This window comes from Orbicella faveolata, unplaced genomic scaffold (assembly GCF_042242905.1).
Source record: "Orbicella faveolata isolate gen_17 unplaced genomic scaffold, um_ofav_v1 contig_26, whole genome shotgun sequence".
Classification (NCBI taxonomy): Eukaryota; Metazoa; Cnidaria; class Anthozoa; order Scleractinia; family Merulinidae; genus Orbicella; species Orbicella faveolata.
Window position 1 is genome coordinate 18,097,016 of NW_028301554.1, and position 24,549 is coordinate 18,121,564.

General features: G+C 38.0%; 2 protein-coding genes across 4 annotated transcripts in view; one reads left to right on the forward strand and one right to left on the reverse strand.

The window, feature by feature from the left end:
• Window positions 1-423: 423 nt before the first annotated feature.
• Window positions 424-22,078, forward strand: LOC110040058 (atrial natriuretic peptide receptor 1-like). Of its 3 annotated transcripts, none has more exons than XM_020745248.2 (21): window positions 434-852; window positions 6,171-6,859; window positions 7,507-7,793; window positions 8,132-8,273; window positions 8,798-9,034; window positions 9,812-9,908; window positions 10,350-10,446; window positions 11,058-11,138; window positions 11,567-11,644; window positions 12,120-12,224; window positions 12,913-12,984; window positions 13,076-13,241; window positions 14,839-14,991; window positions 15,403-15,583; window positions 15,815-15,955; window positions 16,222-16,345; window positions 16,682-16,750; window positions 17,989-18,163; window positions 18,550-18,648; window positions 19,927-20,018; window positions 20,721-22,078. In XM_020745248.2, exons 2-21 carry the CDS (start codon window positions 6,196-6,198, stop codon window positions 20,826-20,828), a joined length of 3,168 nt encoding a protein of 1,055 aa, XP_020600907.2. In that variant the 5' UTR covers window positions 434-852; window positions 6,171-6,195; the 3' UTR covers window positions 20,829-22,078. The 3 variants fall into 3 exon arrangements, with proteins under 3 accessions (XP_089151191.1, XP_020600907.2, XP_089151190.1); XM_089295064.1 differs by lacking the exon at window positions 434-852 and adding an exon at window positions 4,978-5,089; XM_089295065.1 differs by lacking the exons at window positions 18,550-18,648; window positions 19,927-20,018; window positions 20,721-22,078 and adding an exon at window positions 17,453-17,510 and having other exon boundaries at window positions 424-852; window positions 17,989-18,135.
• Window positions 22,048-24,549, reverse strand: part of LOC110040023 (ras GTPase-activating protein 1-like) — a 33,175-nt gene continuing 30,673 nt past the window's right edge. Inside the window, exon 25 of the mRNA XM_089295066.1 lies at window positions 22,048-23,494. Coding sequence (XP_089151192.1) covers window positions 23,387-23,494 — 108 coding nt within the window. The 3' untranslated portion in view covers window positions 22,048-23,386. The remainder of the gene's footprint in view (window positions 23,495-24,549) is intronic.

Below are 24,549 nucleotides of genomic sequence, written 5' to 3' on the forward strand. Positions count from 1 at the left end.
TTTGAGTTTTACGAGAATTAAACGAGAACCGCTCAATAACCAAAGATTGTAGCATTAATTCGTACAATGAAACCCGCTCGGCTGTGAGAACGGCAAGAAGGTGCTGCAGTCCTGATGTCAACACACAAATCTTTTATATTGATGTCCCAGAATTAACGCGCATTTGCTTGAGGTGATCCTTTTTTATTCCCATAACCTATTTCCCTAAGTTGTTAATTACATTTTGCAAGAATTTAAAACGATTATCGAACCGTTGACTAAATATTGATTATCAAAAAAATTGCGGCTTCTCACAAAAGCGGGCGATTTTAATTGAGCTTTAACGTCGCATCTAGAGGTCATATATCAATTAAAGAAACGAAATTAGGTCGATAAATCATTCCTGGTTTGGCTGCTATGGTAGAATAATAAGGTCCTGTCACTAACTATTTGTTTTTTCCTTGTTATTTATGTAGACGACATCCGTTCAAGAACAATGACGGACGTATTGTTAGCCACGTTACGTCTCGCGTGAATAATGAAAGAAAATGAAGAGAGCATGACTCATTTATAATCCATAAATAATACCTAATAGAGAGTCATACAATCAGCCGGATCACCCGCCTGTGAAAAATATGCAAAAACACAACTTTAATCACCCACCGCTTCCACCGAAGGGAGCAGAAATTCGTACACAACTACTGCAATTGAAAACTATTGTTTGTCGATTCATAAAGGGCTAAGTAATTCACATGTTTATGTGCGTATTGCGAAGAGCAAAAGAAAAAATTGCTGACGGAACTTGACAAGCCTGGAAGAGAAACTCTTTAACAAGTAGTAGAGAGTCAGGAGAGGCGGCTAAAAATAGCACAGGTAAGTTTGCATTCGTTGTAGCAAATAGAGTCATTTCAGGTTGACAGAGAATATCGTGATTTTGCCATTTTCTTGGCGCATACGTATACACATAAATTCCTGACTTTGTTGCATTCCCTTGCGATGCATTTGTTTCCACGCGCCGTAAGGGACGTTTTACGTAAGAGCGCTAAGATGACAACTGTCGCTACCAAAATGCTTTGTTTTGATTGAAGATGATAGCACCAACAGCTCCGGGCAAAATAACGTATTCAATAACGGTTCGATTTGGTAAAAAGAATACCAGTTTTATATCTACCTAGCCCGGCAAAAAACTCAATGTTGAAAGATAGAAATCTAGTTAGGAACTGTCCTATTCAAACCCACATTTTAAACTTACTTTCATATTCTCGAAGATAAACTCCAAGAATAGTCAATCACTGTTAAAGGATCTTGAACGCACATTGCTTTGTGTTCTTTGATTGTTGTTGTAGTCTTAAAGGTTTTGTTTTAATTCAAGCAAATATGTCCACATTTTCACGCTCAACTGAAAACAAGAAATACAGAAAAACTGTTGTTAACAAATTACTGTGCTGCGCAAACTGTTGTCACTAAAACGTACAGGCGTTATTGAAATCACGAGATGCCGATGGCATACTATTCCTTCAGTCTGGCTAGAACCTCAGTCTCTATTGCCAGTAGTTAGTCGTGATATTAGATTTGAGAACGTTTCATTATAGATTGGTAGCATCGACTGGACACTGAACAACAACTTTTTCAAAAGCGTTACATCATATCTTAGTACACAGTACCAGATGAGAGTCCAGGTGTTAAACCTATGCACTGATGTAACAATTTCTCTGTCATTGTAGTAAAAGGGTCAATGGTCCTACATATTAGCTCTATAAAGCGTTCTTCATATCCTATCACCGAGCAAACAAACCATTTCAGTAAAAGTGACAGCACTTCAGAAAAGTGGCATGCTCGCCATGTTGTTTTCGCCGCGCCGTACTGCATCAAGCATAAAAGTACACAGGGTATAATTATGCCAATTCTTCCATCTGTTCAATAGTTTTTCGATCTCGAAATTCTTAGTATATCAATTTAAAGTCACTTTGGATAAACATTCCATAAACGCATTTGAGAAGGAACGTCTGAAATTAGTCTGAAAACAATGCTTAAGTCTATGTGGATGAGTGTTATTCACAGAATAATTAACAGGCATACATGTACTTTAGTAGGATCAGAAAATAGTTTCCACAACATCGGACGAAGACGAACAATACATTTCTTAAAAGGAAAAACCGCAGTTTAATTTACACCCCTGAGTGAAATATTCGCTTTATGCACGGCTTAACCGTTCTGACGGTATCCTTTGAATTTCGGTACTCAGTTTTGTTTGTTTACTATATAAATTACCCGGGGCGAGAGACTAGTTATTAGTGGTTTAGCTTGCGCGATCAGTACTAGCTGATAGGCCGTGGCTATTTTTAATTAGTTCTCGAAGATCGTTTGCCGATGCTGTGAACAAAACTTTAAACGAGTCCCTATATCATACATATAGGAAGATTTGGTTTACTTAGTAACCTGCTATCAGCAAATGTTATTGACGTAATAAAATAGCGATCACTTGTACAGAAAGATTGCCATAAATATCAGTTGCAACTTCATTAAGTTTCCTTCGAAACAGTAGAAATTGATTTGAATAATAATAACAATATTCCTCTTGCCTTAAATTGTTTAGCGCCAGCTGACATTGATAAAATCAGTAGAGTATATACTATTAAATTCGGACAACCCGTGAAATTTAATAATCCCAACCGATGGATCAAAATAAACTAAGATCAATCTTTTTCAATCACTTCGAATCACAAAACAAACGAGGTCAACTGAATTACAACACACCGAAGTTATAAATTATTACCTTTCGAAAATTAGTAACTCATAAATCTTTGAAATACACTATTAAAGTAGGCATTATTATTTATATAAGCAAGTTAAAAGTAACGATAATGTCATGACGTTTCGGCGACCTCATGACGTCATTATCAAGGAATGAATAAATGAGAGCGAGTTCAAAAGAGGTAAGACCTGTATATTTACAAAAATGAAGTTAAGTTAGACAAAGGCTTCCGCGCGCTAAAGTATCATATTTATTCATTCCTTGATAATGGCGTCATAAGGTCGCCGAAATGTCGGGACATTATATCGTTAGTCTTTACTTGCTTTATATGTTTCAAAAGCATTGTTACTAATTATTATTTATTATTTTTTATTATTTAGTCAGTTCTGTAAACACTGAAAACAATGAAATCTCTAACGACTGTTAATCGTCTGGATTTTGTTTATGAAATGTAAAATATTTAAGCAATTAGAGCACTTTTTCCGTGTTTACAAAGCCTCACCTAAACACGAGGAGGGTTGGGAGAATTCGAGACAGTTTTGCAAACCCGAGACGTAGCCTAACTTTCGAGAATTCTCCCAACCCTCCGAGTATTTAGATGAGGCTGTGTAAACACGGAAAAAGTGCACGGTTGCTTTTATAAAATAATCCTCAAAAATACGCGCGAATCTAAAACGTCACAACCGGGTTTACATACTTTCATCTAAACACACCTATCGACCAATGAGAGCGCCCGTAATAGCTCAGTTATTTTACAAAAGGGTAACATTGAGGATCGGCGAAAGTCTTGTGCCACAACCGGATTATTGCCAGTCCATCGCACTTTATCACAGCATCAGGTTTGCTGGTGGATAAAAAATTTCGCTATCACTCAATTATTTTCCTGGGTAAAGAAAATCACTGTGCAGAAATATAGTGTATAGCTTAAATGGAGGAACTCGACATGATACTCTTCGATGTTGTTGTGGGTTTCCTAATAAAACGATTTTTTTTCAATTTCAAGTATTATGCGAAGCAAAAAACACAGTTGGAAAATGTTCAGAAATACGAGTGCTGTAGTACAGGACACTGTTTGTGTTGAGTAATCAGCGATTGTGCTATTAGTCAATTCTCCAAAATAGAACTACTCGAAAAGCTCGAGTTTCTTTTTTTCTATACCTATAAATCGCTCGACTGAACCTGACTACTGTGCTACACGAGTCGTCTCGAAAGTACACTTTGACGCTAATTGATGCTACGCAAGACTCAGATTACCTTTCGGAACTGAATTTAATTCAGAGATGGTGTTAATCGAGCCTTAGATTAAAATGTGTTTTATTTATATATCGACACTCGCCGACAACCGTAATTTTCACTCTATGAAGATAACTAATGCAACCAAGTAAAACAAGCGCGCAAACAGAATTTTACTAATTAAAATCCGTATTGTGACGCAAAGCATTCAGTTTTTTTAACGTGCCAAATAAACGTCCCTGTCGTTGTTAATGTAGCTCTAGCAACTTTTCCCCGCCTGTAGAAACGCTGTCTATTTGTCAAGATTTCTCCTTTTCTCAATTTATTTTGCAAAAGTCTCAAGTCACATCAATCTGAAAGACTCACTTTTTGAATAAGTTAAGAAACGTTGACTGGCAAAATAAACAGTTTTGACATACTTCAGTATTATATTCCGTCTGGCTTTGAAAATTGATACACGCCACCCGCAGTCAAGTGAAAACCAAGTCCGAGAGTGATTGGAAACTTAATTGCGCGATAATTCTATTTTGTTAAAACGCTGACCGTTTTCTTTAATATTAAAAGTTTGATGTTATTTTAGCACAGACTTCAGAAAGAAAACTCTCAGGAAAATTATCATTATTATTATAATTAAAATAACTAAGTCTTTTACTTAAAATTACATCTATAGACCTGATCGAAGACCTCAGACAGAAGTCAGGTATATATACGGTCCAACCTCCCCTTACTGCCAACTCAAGAACAGTCCACCTGATCCCAGAAAAAAAACAGAATTAAGAAAAGTCTCTAACTCTATCATACAGACACCTACATAATGCGGACAGTAGGGTTTTACCGCTTTTGTTTCCGTATTAACGAGGTTTGACTGTAATTTGGTGAGCCTAGTTAGAAGGTGCCAGTGGGTTGATATGGCAACAAAGGGATCTAACCAATAACATGCTGATCAAACGAGATAAACTGTCAATAGAATAGCTACGTGAAATCAAACTGAGCAAACAGATGGAAGGCTTTCTCAGTTTGTTTTAAGTCATATATTGATGCAAATTATGAGCACTAACGAAACTAGATGAAGAATCGAAGACAGTCTGTTTTGTAAGTGGACAATTAGACCTTAAACGTAAGGTATGACACTGGCCAGTTGTTCAAAAGGTGGATAACGCTATCAACCGGATAAATCGCTATCCAGTAGACAAGTGTTAACAAAACAAACCACGCTTTCCACTGGATAGTGATTTATCTGGTGGATGGCTTTATCCACCTTTCGAATAACCCGGGCCTCCTCTAAACAGTTTCGATTCGTTAAAACTTGGCAAAACTTCAAAAACAGTTTATTGTTATATGCAGATGTACATTATATTAACACCACGTTAAGTTAATTTTTTTCGATTGCGTGCGTTTATTTTGACCGCAGTAAACAACATGAAAGACCTTTCTTCCAAACGAAGGGTTTACAAACAGTCTCAGTGTTTTGCATATAGCGATCATATTGTGCATCATAACATATAACATATAACATATAACATATAACATATAACATATAACATATAACATATAACATATAACATATAACATATAACATATAAACATAAAAAATTGCTTCTAAATGTTTATTCCAAGGTTTAACTGAGACCCACCGCCGGTCTAATTGGCTCACAAGTGTATTATACTGTATCACAAGGGAAAAAATTTCTTCAGGAAGTGTTCCTCGTCATACCATGCATCTATCTAGCTATCGCATATGTCTAATGAAACACAACCAGTCAATGCAGAGACTTCAAAGCAAGATGGCGAGGAGCGGCGGCAGCACAAAGCGACGTGTTAATCCGTATCAGCTCAGATTTTAGATCATCATTTACATTCCACTCTAATAGCAACCATCTTCATGGCAATAACGCTGATTTTCCCGATTGTAACCCAAACTAGACTGTGTCACAGCCGCACGCCCCGAAATAAAAAAATCGGAGAGAAGTCTCCCACAAGGAAAACAATACCACCTCAAAGTCGTGTGCCTCTTTATTCTGGGAAGCTGTCTGTTTGTGGCATTACGCAATGTGTACAGATGAAAAATTATTCAGCGATAATAACAATTAACTGCATGAGGGGAAGCAAAGATTGGCTCACGACAGAATACTGGTTAAAAGTAATCTCTAGTAGAGAAGGCTTTCAAGTAATTTAATCTTCTGATTGTTCTCTTTTGCCACAGATTTCAAGCTGGAGGACAACCCGTCATGGAAATCCGTTATTTACGTCTCAGGACATTTTACGCCTTCCTGTTTATTCACTTTGCTGTGTCGGAAAACATTCATTTAGGTGTCATGCTGCCAACATCAAGGTCTGGATTTTCTGAGCTTGGAAGAGCTTTAGAACTTGCTATAGCTCCCGCCATTCAACACGTTTACAATCATAGCAGACTTTCGCGCCAATGGAACATAACGTACACCGTCAAAGACAGCGCATGTCACAAAACAACTGCAGTCGGTAAAACATACGAACTTCATAGTGCGGATGTTTTCATCGGGCCAGCGTGCTCCGATTCCTGCTTGTCAGCGGGTTTATTGGCCTCTTATTGGAATAAACCAATGATATCTTACTCGTGTTCGTCGGTGGAGTTGAGTAAGCGATTCTTCTACAGCACTTTTGCAAGGACACAACCTTTCAGTAGAACATACTTGCACGAGACCCCGGATATACTTTTACAATCCATGAGGGTCTATAACTGGACGCGTGCCGCTATTATTTCCACAGAGGATCTCGTGTGGACGCCAGTTGCCATCTCCATGACAGAAATTTTTCAAAAGAACAACATCAGCGTACCGTTCAAAGGGTTTTATGTGCCAAGTTCTTCGTTTTCACACAATACGTTCCTCAGTCAAGTCAAAGATAAAGCGCGAAGTAAGCAATATTTTTCTCTTTTTTAAGGTTTTTTTAGTGGGAATACATTTTTGAAAAAAAAAAAGAATTATGTATATGTTGTATTAAAGTGTGAGGAACAAGATACATAATACATAAAAAATCATTCAGCGTTCACTGTGTCAAAGAACCCCGCCAGACGTAAGAAGTGTATGAATACGATTTCCGTCTTGAAGACAGAAAAGCACGAAATTTAGCAATTATGGAATGAATCTAGAGCAAAAGGAAAAACAAACACCTTTTCATCAAATCTTACGAACTACAGAAATGTACTTCGTTAGAGATACCAATAAAATGTTCAAGACTCAAGTGGAACTAAGAGCGAAGCAAATTTTTACTTAAAATGTTTGAACACGCACAATACGCGTGGTGTCTCATCATATCGAATGTAGCTCTAGACCAATGAGCATGCAACAAATGTTTCAGATATTTTCAAATTTAAGGTGGTCTTTGTTGTTCCCCTCGTATATATCAAAAAAGTCACGAAACGCAGTGTTGATGGAGATTATTTCAAAACATACATGTACGACTTAAACTTGTACAAACCAAGACATTCATTCGCTCCGTTTTTCAGGCAGGAATGTAGAACTCTATTTGGCTAACCTTCGTTCTTACCTAATTCTTTTCAGTTATCTTTCTTCTTGCCTTCAATAACGAGGTGGCGAAGCTTCTTGTAGCGGCGAATGAACTGGAAATGATGAATGGCGAGTACGCCTTCATCACACTTGATTTCACAATCGACAGTAACTGGGTCAAGGAATCGTGGGCCGGTGGTAGGAGCACGGAAGATTTTGTGGCACTTTTTGATGGTACTGTTAATCTGTCAGTGAAGGGGCCACACGGAGAAAACTACGAAACGTTTGTACGACAATTCAGTGAAACGATAAGGGCAAACAATATATCAGAACTTTCGGTTGTAAGTATTGTTTTATCAAGCAAACATTTTCTGTAAAATTGATAAGTAACATCGTGTTCTGAAAGATTTATGTACAAAATATTGGCCCAATATTTATGTACTTACATGCATTTTTAAGACAATATGTCAACAAAGAAGAAACAAGGAAATTATCGCTTGAGTGATAAATTAAATATCTAAAGGAATAGGAAGTAGATCTGTTGAAAGAGGTTTTCTCTATATAGCGATTGCCATCACTTAAATCTTTCCTTCTTCAACCCTGCAGGCAAGTCCGTAATGTTCAACTGTTAGACTTGTGGCGACCTTTGTTCTTACATGTATAATAAAAATATTTTCAGACCTTTCAGTTTGCCGCCTATCTTCATGACGCAATACAACTGTATGCTGTTGGTCTTAATCGATCTGTAAGTCAAGGAGGGACAAAGATTGATGGATTCTCAATTATTACAAACATAAGCAATGGCGATGTACTTTTCAAAGGTGATACGCCTATTAGAATTTTTATTTGAAGGTACAATAGAACCCCGCCTTACATCGAAACGGGCACCTCGTTATTACAACAGCTTTCTTTTGGCAACAAGGGAGTTAAGTTAACCTCTTTAATATGATGACACCGTTAGAAATACGAAATTTTGATGGTTCCCTAGAGACTCGAAGTGATGCAAATTAATGGAGTTGCAAAAAGTGTAGTTAATTGTAACATGGCGGAACACGAGATTTTAATTCATGCCGCTCTATTTTCTAGCTGAATTTTGTACTTAGTTATCAGTTGAGATAAAACTGGCCTAAAGGCTCGTTTGTATACCTGTAAAATACAAGTGACTTGTGGGATATTCCAGGGCATACTACTCAAAAAGCATGACATATTTACTAGTATGTATGACATGTCTAAGAATAATTATCCTACTTCTTGACACAAGACATTCAAGAGTTGCAAGTTTAGTTCTCTAACTTCATTAAAAAGAAAGCAGGTAGAAATGCAACTGTTTTTGTTTATATTTCAGGCATGTCTGGAGACGTGGCCATCAACGGGGAAGGTAACCGGATACCAGTGTTTGTATTTAGCAACAGACAAAATGGGCGTTTGATTCCTATAGCGGAGATTGATCAAACAAAGCCAAACAATGAAAGTGTCACAGTCTACAATATGACCACACTGTGGCCGAATGGAGTAACGACTGTGCCACTTGATGCACCTAAATGCGGATTCCGAGGAGAAAAATGCTTGAAGACTCCCGAAGGTAAAACAGAGATTTGATTACTTATGTGACTTATGCTATAGAAGTGTTCTTTCTTGGAAGAACACTTTTGAGAACTATACAAAAAAGAAACATATTTACTTTCAAATTTGTGGCAAGGAATTCCTTCTAAAGAGTCATCAAATCTATGTAACAATGTACTGATACCTACATTTAAATCTATAGAAACCTACATCATTTATCTGTTTTATAACCAGCTGAGTAAAACAAGTACAAGACCAAAATAATTTGGCATCCTCACACGTTATGGGCCATCTCCACTTATATAATTAATTGAGAATAAATACCTTTTATCGGTTGGTCTTAATTTCTGTTAATTGTAGTCCGCACGCGTCAAAGTGATTGACTCGTCAGCTTCTGCCAATTTGGCCAAATTACACGCAATATGAATTAAATTCCGCTCAAGTTCTCGATGTTTGTTACGACATATGTGTAAGACTTTTTGTATTATCACCTTTTATCGTCTTTCGTCTTATCACATATGGGGTTGCACGTTTCTGGTTGACATGTAACAAAGTAAGCAAGCGTACATCCTTCCCCCCGCCCCCCCTTCGGAAAGCAAAAAAATATAGATTGATTATGGCTGCTGTCTGCTCTAATATGCATGGGAACTTACTGTTAAATAAAGAAATTTCATTATGCAAAATGTTATCTTAGCTTGCTATCGTAGAGTTACACTAACCCAAGCTACATGTGGATACTCTGTAATGTTTTAAACTGTGGATATTTTTTGTCTGGGTTTATTTCTGCTTCCCACAGAAAAGGATGAGGAAGAAGGATTCAACTATCTGTTGCTTCTGACCCTGATGTTGATGGTGTTGGTTGTTGGCCTTCTTCTCGGCTTTCTTTACTACAAGTAACGTGCAACGTCCATTTAGTACTTTAATGACCCGATTGTCCCCGTGGTCTGAACTAATTAATCAATCATAACTCATATTTTTACAGTAGCAATAATAATGATACATTAACAAAGATTTTGATCATAAGAGAAGTTTATCATTCTACGTATTGATCATTTATGACATTTTGTCCTGTGCAGGATGTGCTATTTTGTTACGACATGTTTTCGTGTGCTTCATTACCTCAATTATGTCATATTTTAACAACAGTCTTCCTGAATTTGACTTCGGCTTCTTGTTGTTTAAACTATTTGGGTAAATAAGGAACAATTTGATTCGGCTTAAATTCGCTGAGTGTTAGTCTACTTTCTTTTGCAACCTTCTTAGTTCAGTTTTATTAATACATTTTATTTCATTTACTCTCTATTACTAACTGGATTTAACCTTTATGTTTCCAGGAGAAAGGTTTATGAAAGGGATCTTATGAATACGTCGTGGGTGATAGATTACAAAGACATCATCTTATGCTCTCGGGGCAGCCGAGTCTCTAGCAAAGTAAGTTGACTTTGAAAGCTTATAACAAAACTTATTTTTTAAATGTTAATAATTACTTGTTCACAATCTTTGCATTCTCTATTCCCTAAATATTTGGTTGACCGGTTTGTTTCGAATTACAATATTGGCCAGAATATGTATTTGATCTATTAAACTAGCAACTACTTAAAAGGAGGTTTTGTGAGTAGTCCGCTTGGATGAAACGCACAAATCAAAATGAGTACATGTTATACTGGTGCGTATTTACATACATGCTTTATTCGAGATGCAAAAAAGTACAAGACATGGATATCATGTGTACCAATAAAACATAAGAGTTGCAAAAGGCACCTTACGCGTGGTGAGATGCAGGGACCAGACGCATATGGACACCATTTTTAACAAGATAAATTCTCTTCAGATAGACCCCATGTAAGCCAGCCACAGTGCAAAAAGAAACCTGCATTCACTTTACGGGACATTTTTATAAATAACGAGTAGACGAGTTACCCAAAGCAAGACGAAATCGTATAAAAACACTCTAAAACCCAGTTAGGGATCGCAAACTGTTTCCAGGGGAGCCCTGAATTACCAAGTTGAGTTATATTTAATTGATTTTGTACGTGATCCAGGTCAAAACCGGTCCCGGCTCGTTCATTAGCACCATGGGAGGTGACTTAAATATCAGTCTCACAAACGTTGGACGATATAAGGTACGAGGCATTTAAGTGTACGGATAGTACTTTTAGATAAGGGATCATACCTTAGGAAGAACCTTACCATCATCAAGTGCCAGTGATGCGTTATTTATTCCAGACAAAAAAAAGCTTAATCCAGTAACGTGATAGAATGATCTTGAACCGGGGCCTGCGTTTCTTAATCAAAATAGGCGCGTCACGAGTATTAAAGTAGCATAAAAGCAGCCACGTTTAATTTTTAAACTCACTTGTATTTGAACCATGCAATGGTGTCACTTATTTTCAGGTCTTGTGATAGATCAGTTAGTACAAAAAAACAAAGATCTGCTTGGTTAATCGGTTGTTTAAGATACGTCTGCGAACTACTGAAAATGAATAGTACTTAGATTATTAAACAATAATCTCTGACAAGCACGCTAATTATTCGTGATAATATGTTTCAGGCTGAACTGGTGGCTCTGAAGCGACTACGAAAAAACAACATAGAGTTGAGAAGAGAAGTGTTTGTGGAAATGAAACAGGTACATATTTTGCAATGTATTTAAACTAAAAGGGCCTATTTAAACACGAGGAAAATTACGAAAAACTTTGAGTCACTCCTCAATTGCTGTGAAGATTTTTAACTTTATTCCTCCAGTTTAACTGATTTTTTTTTCATCTATTTCTGTTCTTCCTTCAGACTAAAAAGTCTGTTAGTTTAGAATAGACCCTTTTACAGTTGTCTGCTCAGTGACCTGGCCTTTGGATGGCAGCGAGGTTAGAGTTGACCTTGTTTTGATACAGACCTCACTGCTTTTGTTGTGTAAAACAAGTTGTTCTGATGCTAACTAGGTGTATTTGCATGACAAAAGCAGTGAGGTCTGTATCAAAACAAGGTCAACTCCAGCCTCGCTGCCATCCAAAGGCCAGGTCACTGAGCAGACAACTGTAAAATGGTCTATTAATGACTTCCCTTTTTGGCATCATGGTTAATCTTATCGTTTTGCTGTTTTACAGGTGCGCGACTTAATACACGAAAATGTCAATCAATACACTGGAATGTGCATTGAGTCTCCCAATGTGTGTATAGTCTCAATGTTCTGCACCAGAGGAAGCCTCCAGGTGAATTTAATCTCACTTCTTGCTAATTGCGACTGATATACATATATGGTTTCTGAGAACCATTTCTCTATGGCGTAATGTGATTGGAACCGAGCCCATAGACTATCAAGGCATTTAGAAGGAAGCGTTGCTTGGCAGTCATTTGCAGAAAAACCGAACTTCTCGGAGACAAGAATTTCAGTCGCCAGGTTAACTTTTCAAATGAATTTCTTGCAAATTCTACGAAACTTGAGGGGTGCCAATAGGTCATACAATTATAAGGTAGTTTCGCATGTACATTCTTTCTAAATCCGAGAAAACCTTAATTAGTAAGAGAGAAAACATCTAATAAATCTCTCGATAGTCACGAAGTTCCGCCGAGATAAAACAAAAATTAACAAAGCTGGTTACAAAGCTCAATACAATATTGTTAGGGATTTCGTAGAAATTGCAGCTACAAAAACAACAAGCTTTAAGTCCTCTTGGTCTCACAGAAATATTTTGTAAAGTTATTCATTAACAGCGTTAGGACCTGGCTACCCTAAATAACTACAGAGTTAAAAAAAAAGGCAGGTAGCCGGATCTACAGATGTATTTATACGACGAATGTTCTAAAAGCCAAGATTTAAGTAATTTCTAAACCATGTTGGACAAATTCATTATACATAACTGGTTTTTTTATTACCGTTCTCTTTTCACCTATTTTAAGGATCTTTTGGCAAACGATGATATCAAAATTGACTGGCTCTTCAGGATGTCATTTGCAAACGATATTGCAAAGGTGAGCGATATTTACATTATTGAAGTTGTGATGGCTTTATCTTTTGATTTATCAAAAAGCTAAGAATGGCTAAGCTAATTTCTTTCTCCAGGGCATGGTAGCGTTACACAACAGTCCAATAACAGCACATGGTAACCTGAAATCATCTAATTGCTTGATTGACGGTCGTTGGGTTTGTAAAATATCGGACCATGGCTTGGACTCGGTCAAAGCAAATCAAACAGAAGAGGATTTAGGAGAATACGCCGAAAACAGACGTAAGTCGTTTATTGCCATACCCAGTATCACGAATTGTCCAAAAGGCTGTTATGATTTTAAGTTTTTATTCCCTCTTGCATCAAGGACTATAGAAGACAACCGAGAGTACCATATCGAAGTTTCGCCTCTTCAAAAAAGAAATCAGAAGACGTTGTACTAATCTCCTCTTAGAAAGAGAAAATTCTGCCAAATGTTCTGGCAAACCTGAGCGGCATTTGTGAAGTCGAGTGTAAACAATATACATGTATCTGTCATTTATCGTCTTAAAGGAGCTCAGTCACAGTATTTTGGAGTTATTTTGGCCACGTACAAAATTACCTTTCAATTGAGCGAAACCTGAAAATAGCAGTTTGCTAACATAGAAAGACACCAAAAGGGATAATAACAAGACATAAAGGAACAAGGATGTTTAAGGATGGATTCAAACGCTGAATGCACGGGTTGGCGTTCAGTAGTGAGTACGTATTAGATACCCCAACTAATCAAAAGGAGAGTGCTACCTTCCCAGATAATCAGATGCATGACAAAAAATAAATAAATGCGGGTGTCTGGTTACAAGGTTGATACATTACAGGTGGGTCAGCGTACCTTGGGACATCATAGTGTAGATCGAACATCAGAAATTATGCTGGCATAATACATGTACTCTTTCGTAGCATAGCTATGCTGATTTTATAACGACCTGTAACACTGAGTGGTAAATATGTATGTATTTGTATTCCAGCACGAATCTGTTAGCGTAGACATATAACAATTCTCTACGATAAGGACAAACCACGAGACTCTTCTTACCGTCAAAAAACACTGACTGAGCTTGTCAATCTCATTACGTTTCTTTCTCAGCTCCTGCTTCATGTAACATTCCTACTCTGTTTCAACGTTGCTGTAGTTAGGCACGCAGCACTGCAATTAAAAGCACATTTCTAAGCAACAGCCGGCTTTTAACTTTTAAGGAACTTGCAAAAACCTGAATGAGAGAGGATCACATTCTGATACAAATCATTCAACTTGACTCTGACACCCTTAAAGGAGTTAAGTCACGGTATTTTGAGCTATTTTGGCCACGTACGAAATTATCTTTGAATTGAAGGAAACCTGAAAATAATAGTTTACTAAGATAGAAAAGCACCTCCGAGATACTGATTAACCATAAAGGAACAAGGATAGTTAGGGATGGAGAAGATTAACACGGATTACAAACGACGAACTTGAAAAATTTAGGCTGATTTTTTCAAAATGCGCAAACCGTGGCCTAGCTCCTTTAAAACCCTCAACCCTAGCTGACGGCTACACGACATGGCAATCACATGGAATATCTGCTCCATGTCTGTCAGCCAGCAACGCGTCAAATTACCACATTCCCTACCCCCCTACCCCGCTCCCCCTCCCCACCCCTCTCTGAAATTGCACTTCACATAACAGTGCTAACTGGCCTCGTATCTCCTCGCGCACTGTTAATATAGTAACTGGATTATATCAGGCTCCTCAGTAAGCCATCAAATCGTGTCTCTTAGAGGAGTGGGAGCATTTTTACCTTTCCCTCGTTTACGACACGTTTGATTTCTTTAGTTCTGTTTGATTTCTTTTCTTCTGAAGGTCTCTTTTGGACTGCCCCGGAATTGTTGCAAGAAAGGAATCACAAAAGCGTTCAATGCACAAAAACCCAGAAAGGCGATGTATACAGTTATGGGATTATACTCCATGAAATTCTTACGCGCGACGAGCCATATTACCAGTTGGAACCGAAAGGTATGTTACAAAAATTACCTCGTAGTATTTAGTAACGGTAAAAGGATCGAGTGGAGCTCAATTCAGTCTATAATCATACTTGTGATTAAACTAATTGGATTCCCACGAACTATAATATAATTTGAGAAAAAAGAGGACAGAAAGAGTAAGTTTTTGGCAAATAAAAGTGGTTGACTTGTTTTCGAGATTATTGAGAGAGGGAACGCATTTAAGTGTAACAGTCAAATGAACAACGCGCGCAAATGACGCGTTAACTGTCCAGTCACATCAAGCATGACGCATAAACTGTCTAATAAATACTCAAATAGGGCTTGCTAATAGCCAATCAGTTTCGAAAATTCTGTTATAGTTAGGATAAATAATGTTGTCTGACTTGTCTGTCTTAACGCTTTCACTTAATCCTTCCTCTAGATGTCTTGGTGAAGATAAGAAAGCGACTTGTACCTGCTTTTAGACCTGATGTACCAAAGGATATGGAGGGATGTGATAACAGATACATCCGGCTAATGCAGGAATGCTGGGATAACGAGCCCTCTGTCAGACCAACCTTCGCCGACATAAAACTACAGCTGAAGACGATGAACAGCAGAAAGTAAGTGCTTAGTGTTAACCACATATCGAGAGGAATCTTTACACTGAACCGAGTGATTTAGTAATTTTGTTATTCATAGTTTACTTCATGAGGGGAAAAAAGGCAGAGCCGTAGTAACAGGCAAACCATTTTTGCGGAAAAAAAGTCACCAAGGTTGAATATTTTGCGGCAAAGTATAGCCTAACTACTAACAGCTATTCTAACTTGTTTTATGGACTTGTCTCGTTGTAGAAATTTAGACATCGTAGACAACATGCTTCAGATGATGGAGAAATACACAGATCAGTTAGAGGAACTAGTTGATGAAAGGACTCGTCAGTTGGAGATTGAAAAAGGCAAAACAGAAGAGTTGCTCTATAAAATGCTACCCAAGTAAGTTGTTACAAGTAAAAAGTTGCTACTACAACTAACTTAACAGAGGCAGTATTCAGTGCAGGAGAATATCTTGTGAAAGATGCAACTTTAATCCAACTATGTCGATAATGCAAATTGACTTTCAAATAAAATGCGGATAAATGACAATTTTGTTCTTATTTTGCTCCTTGTGTGGCGTGGTGTTGGCATCCTCAGTTTTTGTTACAACCATTTGCCGTGCACTTCCTGGCGTGTAACATCTGATTAACCTTTTGTCTGAATAGGCCGATAGCTGACGAATTGAAGGTTGGAAAAGCCGTCGAGGCTGAGAGCTTTTCAAGTGTCACGATTTTCTTCAGTGATATAGTGGGCTTCACAAGAATGGCGTCAGAAAGTACTCCATTTCAGGTAAAACGCATTAACTACAATGACCCATCTGTTTCGTTGTTCACTCAGCGAAGAGGCTACGTAATCTACTTATTGGTTGAAAATAACATATCAAAAAAAAAATTACAATGCAGCGTCGTTAATATTAATACGACAACCTTTAGGCCTCATAGTTAACTCTGAGGAGAGTTAGTATTACAGCTGTTCTCAACAAGTAATAAAGTGGCTGACGGAACGTTTCCTGAGGATCAAAAAAAGTAGCTGTAATAATAACTTCAACAATGAGCTCTATAAACTTCATCAGAACAATTAAGGCGATTCGTGAAGTTGACTCGCTGTTTCCGCGTTATCTTCCAGGTGGTGAATTTGCTGAACGAACTGTACACATCGTTTGACAATGTGATTGATAATTATGATGTCTACAAGGTAACAGTTACATCACCATTTCTGTATATCGTCCAAATCGTTTTCCATAGTAATTTTTGAGCACGACGGGTAATTAATTAGTCGTCTTAATGTGAACGATAAAAGGAAGGCCTCGTCAAACGATGATTACCGCGTAATGTGAAAAGTAAAGTCTATTTACAGATACTGCATGCAAGGTCTTTATCTGGAAAAATTAATACACAACGGTCTCCGTTTACTTATGAAAACATATAAGTGTGCCGGACCGAGCGAGGAAAAACAAATACGCCTGAATGTTTTTCAGCATTCATTCATTTTGGAAGAGTTTTACCTGATAGATGAGAATTGTTCGAGAATACAATTGTCAGCTTAGAAATGCGGAACGTTTTCTACCGATAGATGGAATCTGAGATCTGCAAAAATTTCCTGCTACAGGGGAGTATAGAAATAAGCGAACCAACATGTACTCGTAATTTGCGCCAGCAGAAAAATGTGTATACGCATATACCCACACCCTGGGAGGTACCTCCCGGCCTATGCAGGGAGGCTCTGCCCAAAATGGGTACCTCTACAGGTATATGAAAGCATAGGGATTCACAAGTTGAGGTATATGAACGGGTATGGAAATCTGTCATTTAGATATAACGTGAACGGAAACTGAATAACTGAAACCTGTTTTTTGGATTAACATTTCTTCTGGTAATGCTTGATTTTCTCCCGAAGTATTGTTCATTGGCTTCATTCCAAGGGTTTAGAAAAGGAATGCAGTGTTCTTAAGTAGGTATGTGACAGAGGTGCCTTTTTTCAATAATAGATATACGAAAGGGGTACCTTTTCTGTCCAAATGGTATACTAAAGGGTAAGGGGTTGGACCTTGGGGCAGAGCCCCCCTGTACAAAACTTGGTAAAGTACTTTCACCTGGGGGGGGGGGGGGGGGAGGGGGAGACATACGTGTATACAGTGCACATGCGTGTGACTCATTAGTATGTATGTAGTTGAGAAATGGGCTGAAAGTTTAACTGATAGCTACGAAATTGATGAAAAGGTTATTGGTATTACTGCACCAGTCAGACTCTCTCATTATGCTCAATCCCAGTAAATCTATTGTGTAAGTGTCGTGTAAGTAGCTCATCATAATTAAGTACTGTGAGTATTATAAGAATAACATACAGAATCATAATTGGTGCTAGTATCCAATATTTATTGTAAGTAGCCATGTTTTCCATTTGTTGTTGTAAATTTTAAAAAAATCTACTAGGTTGAAACCATTGGTGATGCTTATATGGTGGTGTCAGGACTTCCAGTTCGGAATGGCAACAAGCATGCTGGTGAGATCGCTGCTATGGCGCTTAATTTGCTGAGCTGTGTCAAGGACTTCACCGTCCCTCATATGAAAACTAAGAAAGTGCAACTGCGGATTGGCATTCACACAGGTAACTGAACTGGTTTCTGTTTTGAAGAGATCGCATGTTATTTTGTGTTATATGTAGATTTCTGTTTAGTGAGCAAGAGAATATATACCACAGTTCTTCTCTAGGGAATTGGCAATTGAATATACTAATTAGATGATGTATGGCAAGGCCTCAAAGGTTACAGTGTACACCGCAAGTCAACACACACACACACATGACCAGGTGTTTTCATGATTTCATGATCACCTAGTTTATGATTCAAAGAGAAATAAATAAACAAAAAATATTTTAATATAGAGTGTAGAATATAGAATCTGCCACCTTGAAAAACCCGCAAACTTATGTCCACAAATTAATGGTTATCATTACTGACCAGTATACTAATATTTCCCTTGAAATAAATTCAGGTCCATGTGTGGCTGGAGTTGTAGGACTCAAAATGCCTCGATACTGTTTGTTTGGAGATACTGTGAACTATGCTTCAAGGATGGAATCTAGTGGTCTTGGTGAGTATATATAAAGTATGGACATTCAGTATTCAGTTATTTTTGCATTACTTCAGTATTCAGTCAAGCACTGACAGGACCCAGCTCCATGCAGATACTTTAACACCACGTGTACACGCTTCTCACAATAACTGGTCTGTGTATTTTCTGGTTGAGTGTGACATTATGTATAAGTTATTGTGAGGTACATTGGAATAATCTATAGAAAGCATGCAAATACTAATTTACTATCATCAATTACTATTATTGTAATAGATTTTGCCTCACAATTCCTATTCAACCTTTTCTAGAGGACCTCCACAAAAACTAGCCACAGTTAAGGTGGATTTCATCTCTAAATAATAAACTACCTCCCTGTCCCCCTCTTCCCCCCTTCCCGCCCCCCTAACACCACCCCAAAAAAACCACAGGCTTATTTTAACTTTTAGTTTGTAACCCTACTCAGATCAGAAATGTTGTAGTCTTTTGGGGCCATGATAAGGTGGGGCATGGAAGTGAGGGAGTGGGAGGGAGGGGGCTCTTTGATACCCCCAAAATTACTGTACTTGGCCTATGACCACTTAGTGAGAGCATGATACATGAATTTATTCCAAAACAGAGGAATGCAGTAAAAGACAACATGTAAGAACCTAATGGTTTAAAACCCTGCTGGCAGAAATTTGCCATTTTTATACCCAAAAATATAAGAACCTGTTTAGCCAAGCAACATCAAGCAGGTTCTTATATGTGGGTATACAGCTCTTGTTATAAAGACAGGGTACATGTACATTCTGTAATCAGTTGTGCAAGACTTATCGTAATACAGCTGGGAATAACTACTAAATATTTTGACCAAATCCAAGTTTATTTATTTTTCTGGTAGTCAGCAACTGTATCTCCTTCACAGAAATGAAGAACCTAATTAAAAACTTAGCTTAAATTGCCAATAACTACCCCAAAATACAAGGACTTATTTTGTCAGACTTCAAAAAATGTAGGTTCTTACAGACTGGTTTTTACTGTATTGGACTGTTATGTACAATGTATGGCGAAAGGTCAAGTCTACATCAGGCTATAATAATATTTTCCATATTGCCTAAGTTTATCCCAGTTTCCATACCATTAAGCAACTAGCAATATTTTTACTACAATCTGATTGGGGGCTAGTCTACCAAAGTCTACCTAGTCTTACTATATATGTCGAGCAGCTTTCAAGCCACAAAATCTCCTTAATCAAGAACTTACCAAGTTAGCTACGGTTGTTTCAAGCTTGTTTCACAGGACCTGTTTTATCCACAGCACTTCGAATCCATGTGAGTCCAGAATGTAAAGCTGTGTTGGACACACTTGGAGGATTCTACTTAGAAGAAAGAGGACCAGTCACACTTAAGGTAGCCGATAAATCTTTTCCTTTTTATCGATTTTTAAAAGCCAGTCACATAAAGATCAATTTAAAAATAAAACATGCTGGATATGACCTCTTCAACTAAAAATTTAAACGTTGTTCAGTCACTGACGTCAATGTAAAAACAAGTTAATATATTCCCGAAGTGAATATTAGTTCAAAGACGAACTGCAAGTAAGCCTTAAACATGCATGAATATATATACAAAAGGACATCGTTGACGAATCATTTCGCATGTTAAATGGGCCAGAAAACCTACGTGCTGACCTTTGATTGCTTGTTGGTTGACTTCATGAACAAATGTCCAGGAAAGAAGGACCTCCGGTCAAACACAGTTAAATTTGCATGGCTGTTGATCGACGAAACCATTTTTTGCGATTTTAAATTCCTTTCAAACCTTTTCTTTAAGACCAAATGTCCTGATATCCCTTTTAAATCCCCGGACTTGAAGCGATCTGGAGTGATTTGAGCGAAAATTCCAAGCCATGTGGTCTTGTTGACTTGCCGGTGGAGCAAATATGGATTAGCTTAGCAGCCCCGCCTTGAAGTAATATCGCCCCCAGATCTTCTCACTACTCTTCGGGAAAGAGGCGACTGGGTACGAGATTAGCGTTGCTTTGTATGTTCAGTTACGACCCATTTACAGAGTACATTTTCTTTCTTAGTTACAAATATTCATTCCTTTCAGGGAAAAGGAACGATTGTGAGCTATTTCCTGTGTGGTAAAGATGGATTTGACAAGCCTTTACCTAACCTGACAGAGGCCGCTTCACTGGAAGAGCATGAGTTCAAATAGTGATTTAAATCTAGCCAGCAAAGGACCATTACTAGAAAGGGCTGAATTGCTGCGTCACTTACAAACAGCAAAATTAATGGTCGAAGGTGGATTGTGGGAATCGTTGATAGAAAACCAAATAAACTCGGTGTTTCACCAGTCGCATAGCATAAACGGCCGCTTAAAAGCCCTGGGCTTTTAGATGGGCTTGTAAACGGAGGGGCTTATATCCGAGGCGGCTTAAAACAGGAAGAAAAAAACGTTTCGAAACGAGCTATAGCTGCAACATCATAATAAGACGAATTCAAAGCAAGGAAAGATAGAGGGGGGCTTATAACCAGATGCATATGTTGGTCTTCAGGTAGATTGTCCTATAAGCTGGAGGAAGGAGCGGGAGGGGGGCGGTGATAGGCGTAGTTCACGGTAGCAGAAATCCATAAATGCTTACGGACACAAAAAAAAACTTTGATCTTTGTAACAAGGAACTTTAAATTTGTAAATAGACTCATACCAGTATTCGTACCTATCATACGTTTTCAAAACCCAGACACATTGCATTTCGTGAGTTGACCATTTCCGAGTTGCCTTTTGTCTCTGTGTCAAAACGAGCCTACGTGTGAAACCATTCATATGAAAATGAGTTCCGCGTTCAGGGTCACTTTCATGCAAATCAAGCTCATTTTCACAAGAAAGGTTTTGTACGAAAACTCGTTTTGAAACAGAGGCACAAGAAAACTTGGAAATGGCCTATTTCGTTCGTTGCTCTTACGATAGTTAGCCACTTTAGAAACGAGAAGAAATCTGGGGCGAGATCCAATTAGCACTCCCCCTGTAGGACCATTACTTGGGACAATATGACGTTCCATCTTTTGTTTTGTCCCCATGTAATGAAAAGTCCCACAAGGGACCGCGAGATGAAACTTGCCCCAGACTTTTCTCGTTTCTGAAGTGGCGAATAAAAGACGGATACTAGGGCACTGAATGGATAAATCAGAACAAGGTACTGGAAAATATATACCACGCTTAGCAAGGGAGATGAAATACTTCTAAAAATGTAAATGTATTTTTCTGTAGAGGCCAAGATGGTGGACCAAGAAAGTTTGTATTTGTAAACGTAAAAAAAAATGTAAATCTTATTTATAGTAGTCATGCACTTAGCTATACAGCCACTGAAAGAGATGACAAGATGTTAAGAAATAATTACTGTAACTAATAATGATAGCAAAACAGTGACTATAGATCAGATAATAAAGACTTTATTTATTACAAAATACTTTGTTATAACAACTTTTAAATTTGGTGATCACGTGAAATCTGGGTATTTCCACTTTCATATTCTTCTGTGGTTGTATCTACAATTTTATTTTGATTTCACATATACTGAAAATACCATAGATTCGTTTGACAAAGTGGCAAGGGAAAGGGGTTTGAATTTAAAACATTTGTAAGTTTTGTAGTCTTCAGGAAACATTTCCAGGGCTTCTGGTCTATTAATTCAGTTTTCAAATTTGTTAAAGTGCCTACTTTATAATTAATTTTCATTATTTACAAATATTTTCTAGTAAAATGTCTACTTTCATGAAACTCATAAACTACTTCTACACTACGATTTACAGCGGGAAAAGTTCAAGACTTGCGACCTTTTAAGGCAGCTTACAACTGTAACACCAACTGATCAGCGTTGCTTAAAAGCTTTTTAGAAACAAGGTGTGAACAAGCCCACATACCTTTTATATCATAAGATATTCTTAACTGGGCCGGCGCTGTGGTTTGGTTCAGTTACGCAGGTTTTTCAGCTGATATAATCAATACACACAGAGAAAAACCACACATTTGTATCGAACAAATGGCTAAAACAAGACGAAGGAAAGCACCGAGTGTTAGAGCTACCGTCTACGGAAGCGATAACAATGACAAAACCTTTCCCTGAACCAAAACACTTTCAGACAGCATATACACACCTCTTGGCAGAAAGCGGCCTCGAGATTCGCTTTGAAAATATAAGAAAACTTAAACTGTGTCTGTACTGTTGAGCGAGTCTTCAAGCTTAAGTAATCAAAACCATAAGGGAGCTGACAAGGTGTTATCGAGGTGCCTCATCAAAGACGGACACACCTCATGCGCTGGTTATGAAGTGATGCATGACTTGTGTAAAGATGCCTGTTTGATGCACCGCCGAGCTTTCAATTTGGATCATATGAAATTTGTCAACGAGAAAGAAAAACTACAATCGACAACAATCGGCGATAAAAAAAAAAAGTCATTAATAAATACAAAACTAACCATCTTCATTCAACTGGCGTTCTGGCTGCATGAAAAGTAGTGAGCTTGGAACTTGATAAAAACCATTTTACTGCAGTGGCTTTGCATCCCCATGAATCAGGCTTGACATATGCAATTCCTAACCAATCATATGTTGACCTGATTCCAGACGTAAGTCACGTGACCAAATCGTGTTGGTTTTAACCACTGATTGGCTTTGCCTTTTCCTTCTTAATCACTGATTGGCGGAGAGCTCATCAATGTCTGTCATCAATCTTTGGTTGCAGATACACTGTGTTGTGTGAGCCGAGGTCAATTCACACCAATTTCTCTGTTCTGTTTGTTAAGCTGCAATTTTCTTGAAGAAACTGTTGTTCCCGTTGTCGTAAGGTTTCTGTGACCGCCACGAGCTTTTTCAAGCCCGGCTGAAATAGCAAAAATTAAATCTACATTTTATTTTGTGCTTGTACATGAAGTAGAATTTGTTTCCTTCTCAGTGCACGTATTACTCCCACACAATCCGAGTTTTGATCAATCCCAAGGTGAGTTAATTTTTTTAACAGACAAAGGGAAATAATTTTAAACATGAGTATTCCGAGAGGACAACAAAATGACCTGAACAGGATGATATTAACTACAAGGCAAAGCAACCATGCAGTTTGCCCGAGGGGAACGTTGTTTCTGATCCAATTTCAGAAAATCCAGTTTTCTTAATAGACAAGAGGTATCTGTGCTTAAATCGGTTGCGCGAAGTACATGATTAAATGTCATTATTATGTTAAGTTTGCAACAGTTATAAGATATCCTATTTTGTTAGGTAAATAAATGTCACGTATGTGAAGGTGAATTAATCAACATGACACGAGCGTGGGACAAAGAAAAATTCTGAGTCCCCGACAGGAATCGAACCCATGACCTCCCGAACACCGGGCGGGCGCTCTATCCACTGAGCTACGAGAACTCATGGAGAGCACGGTCATTTAACTGAGTTCATATATGATAGGTGTCCTGCGTACTGCTAGGATCAACGCTATCGAATTCATCGTGAGTAGTGATAAGTTAATAAAGATGGTGAATTTTAAGCTCGGTAATGAAATGTGAAGGTGAATTAATCAACATGACACGAGCGTGGGACAAAGAAAAATTCTGAGTCCCCGACAGGAATCGAACCCATGACCTCCGGAACACCGGGTGGGCGCTCTATCCACTGAGCTACGAGAACTCATGGAGAGCGAGGTCATTTAACTGAGTTCATATATGATAGGTGTCCTGCGTACTGCTAGGATCAACGCTATCGAATTCATCGTGAGTAGTGATAAGTTAATAAAGATGGTGAATTTTAAGCTCGGTAATGAAATGTGAAGGTTTGAGGGCGTGACATTAAGGGGAAAGTAAAATACATTGATTCCCTGCTGTTGCAATGTAGGAAAAGTTATCCACAGACAAATCTGTTTTGTGGAAATCTCGATAATGCACGTGA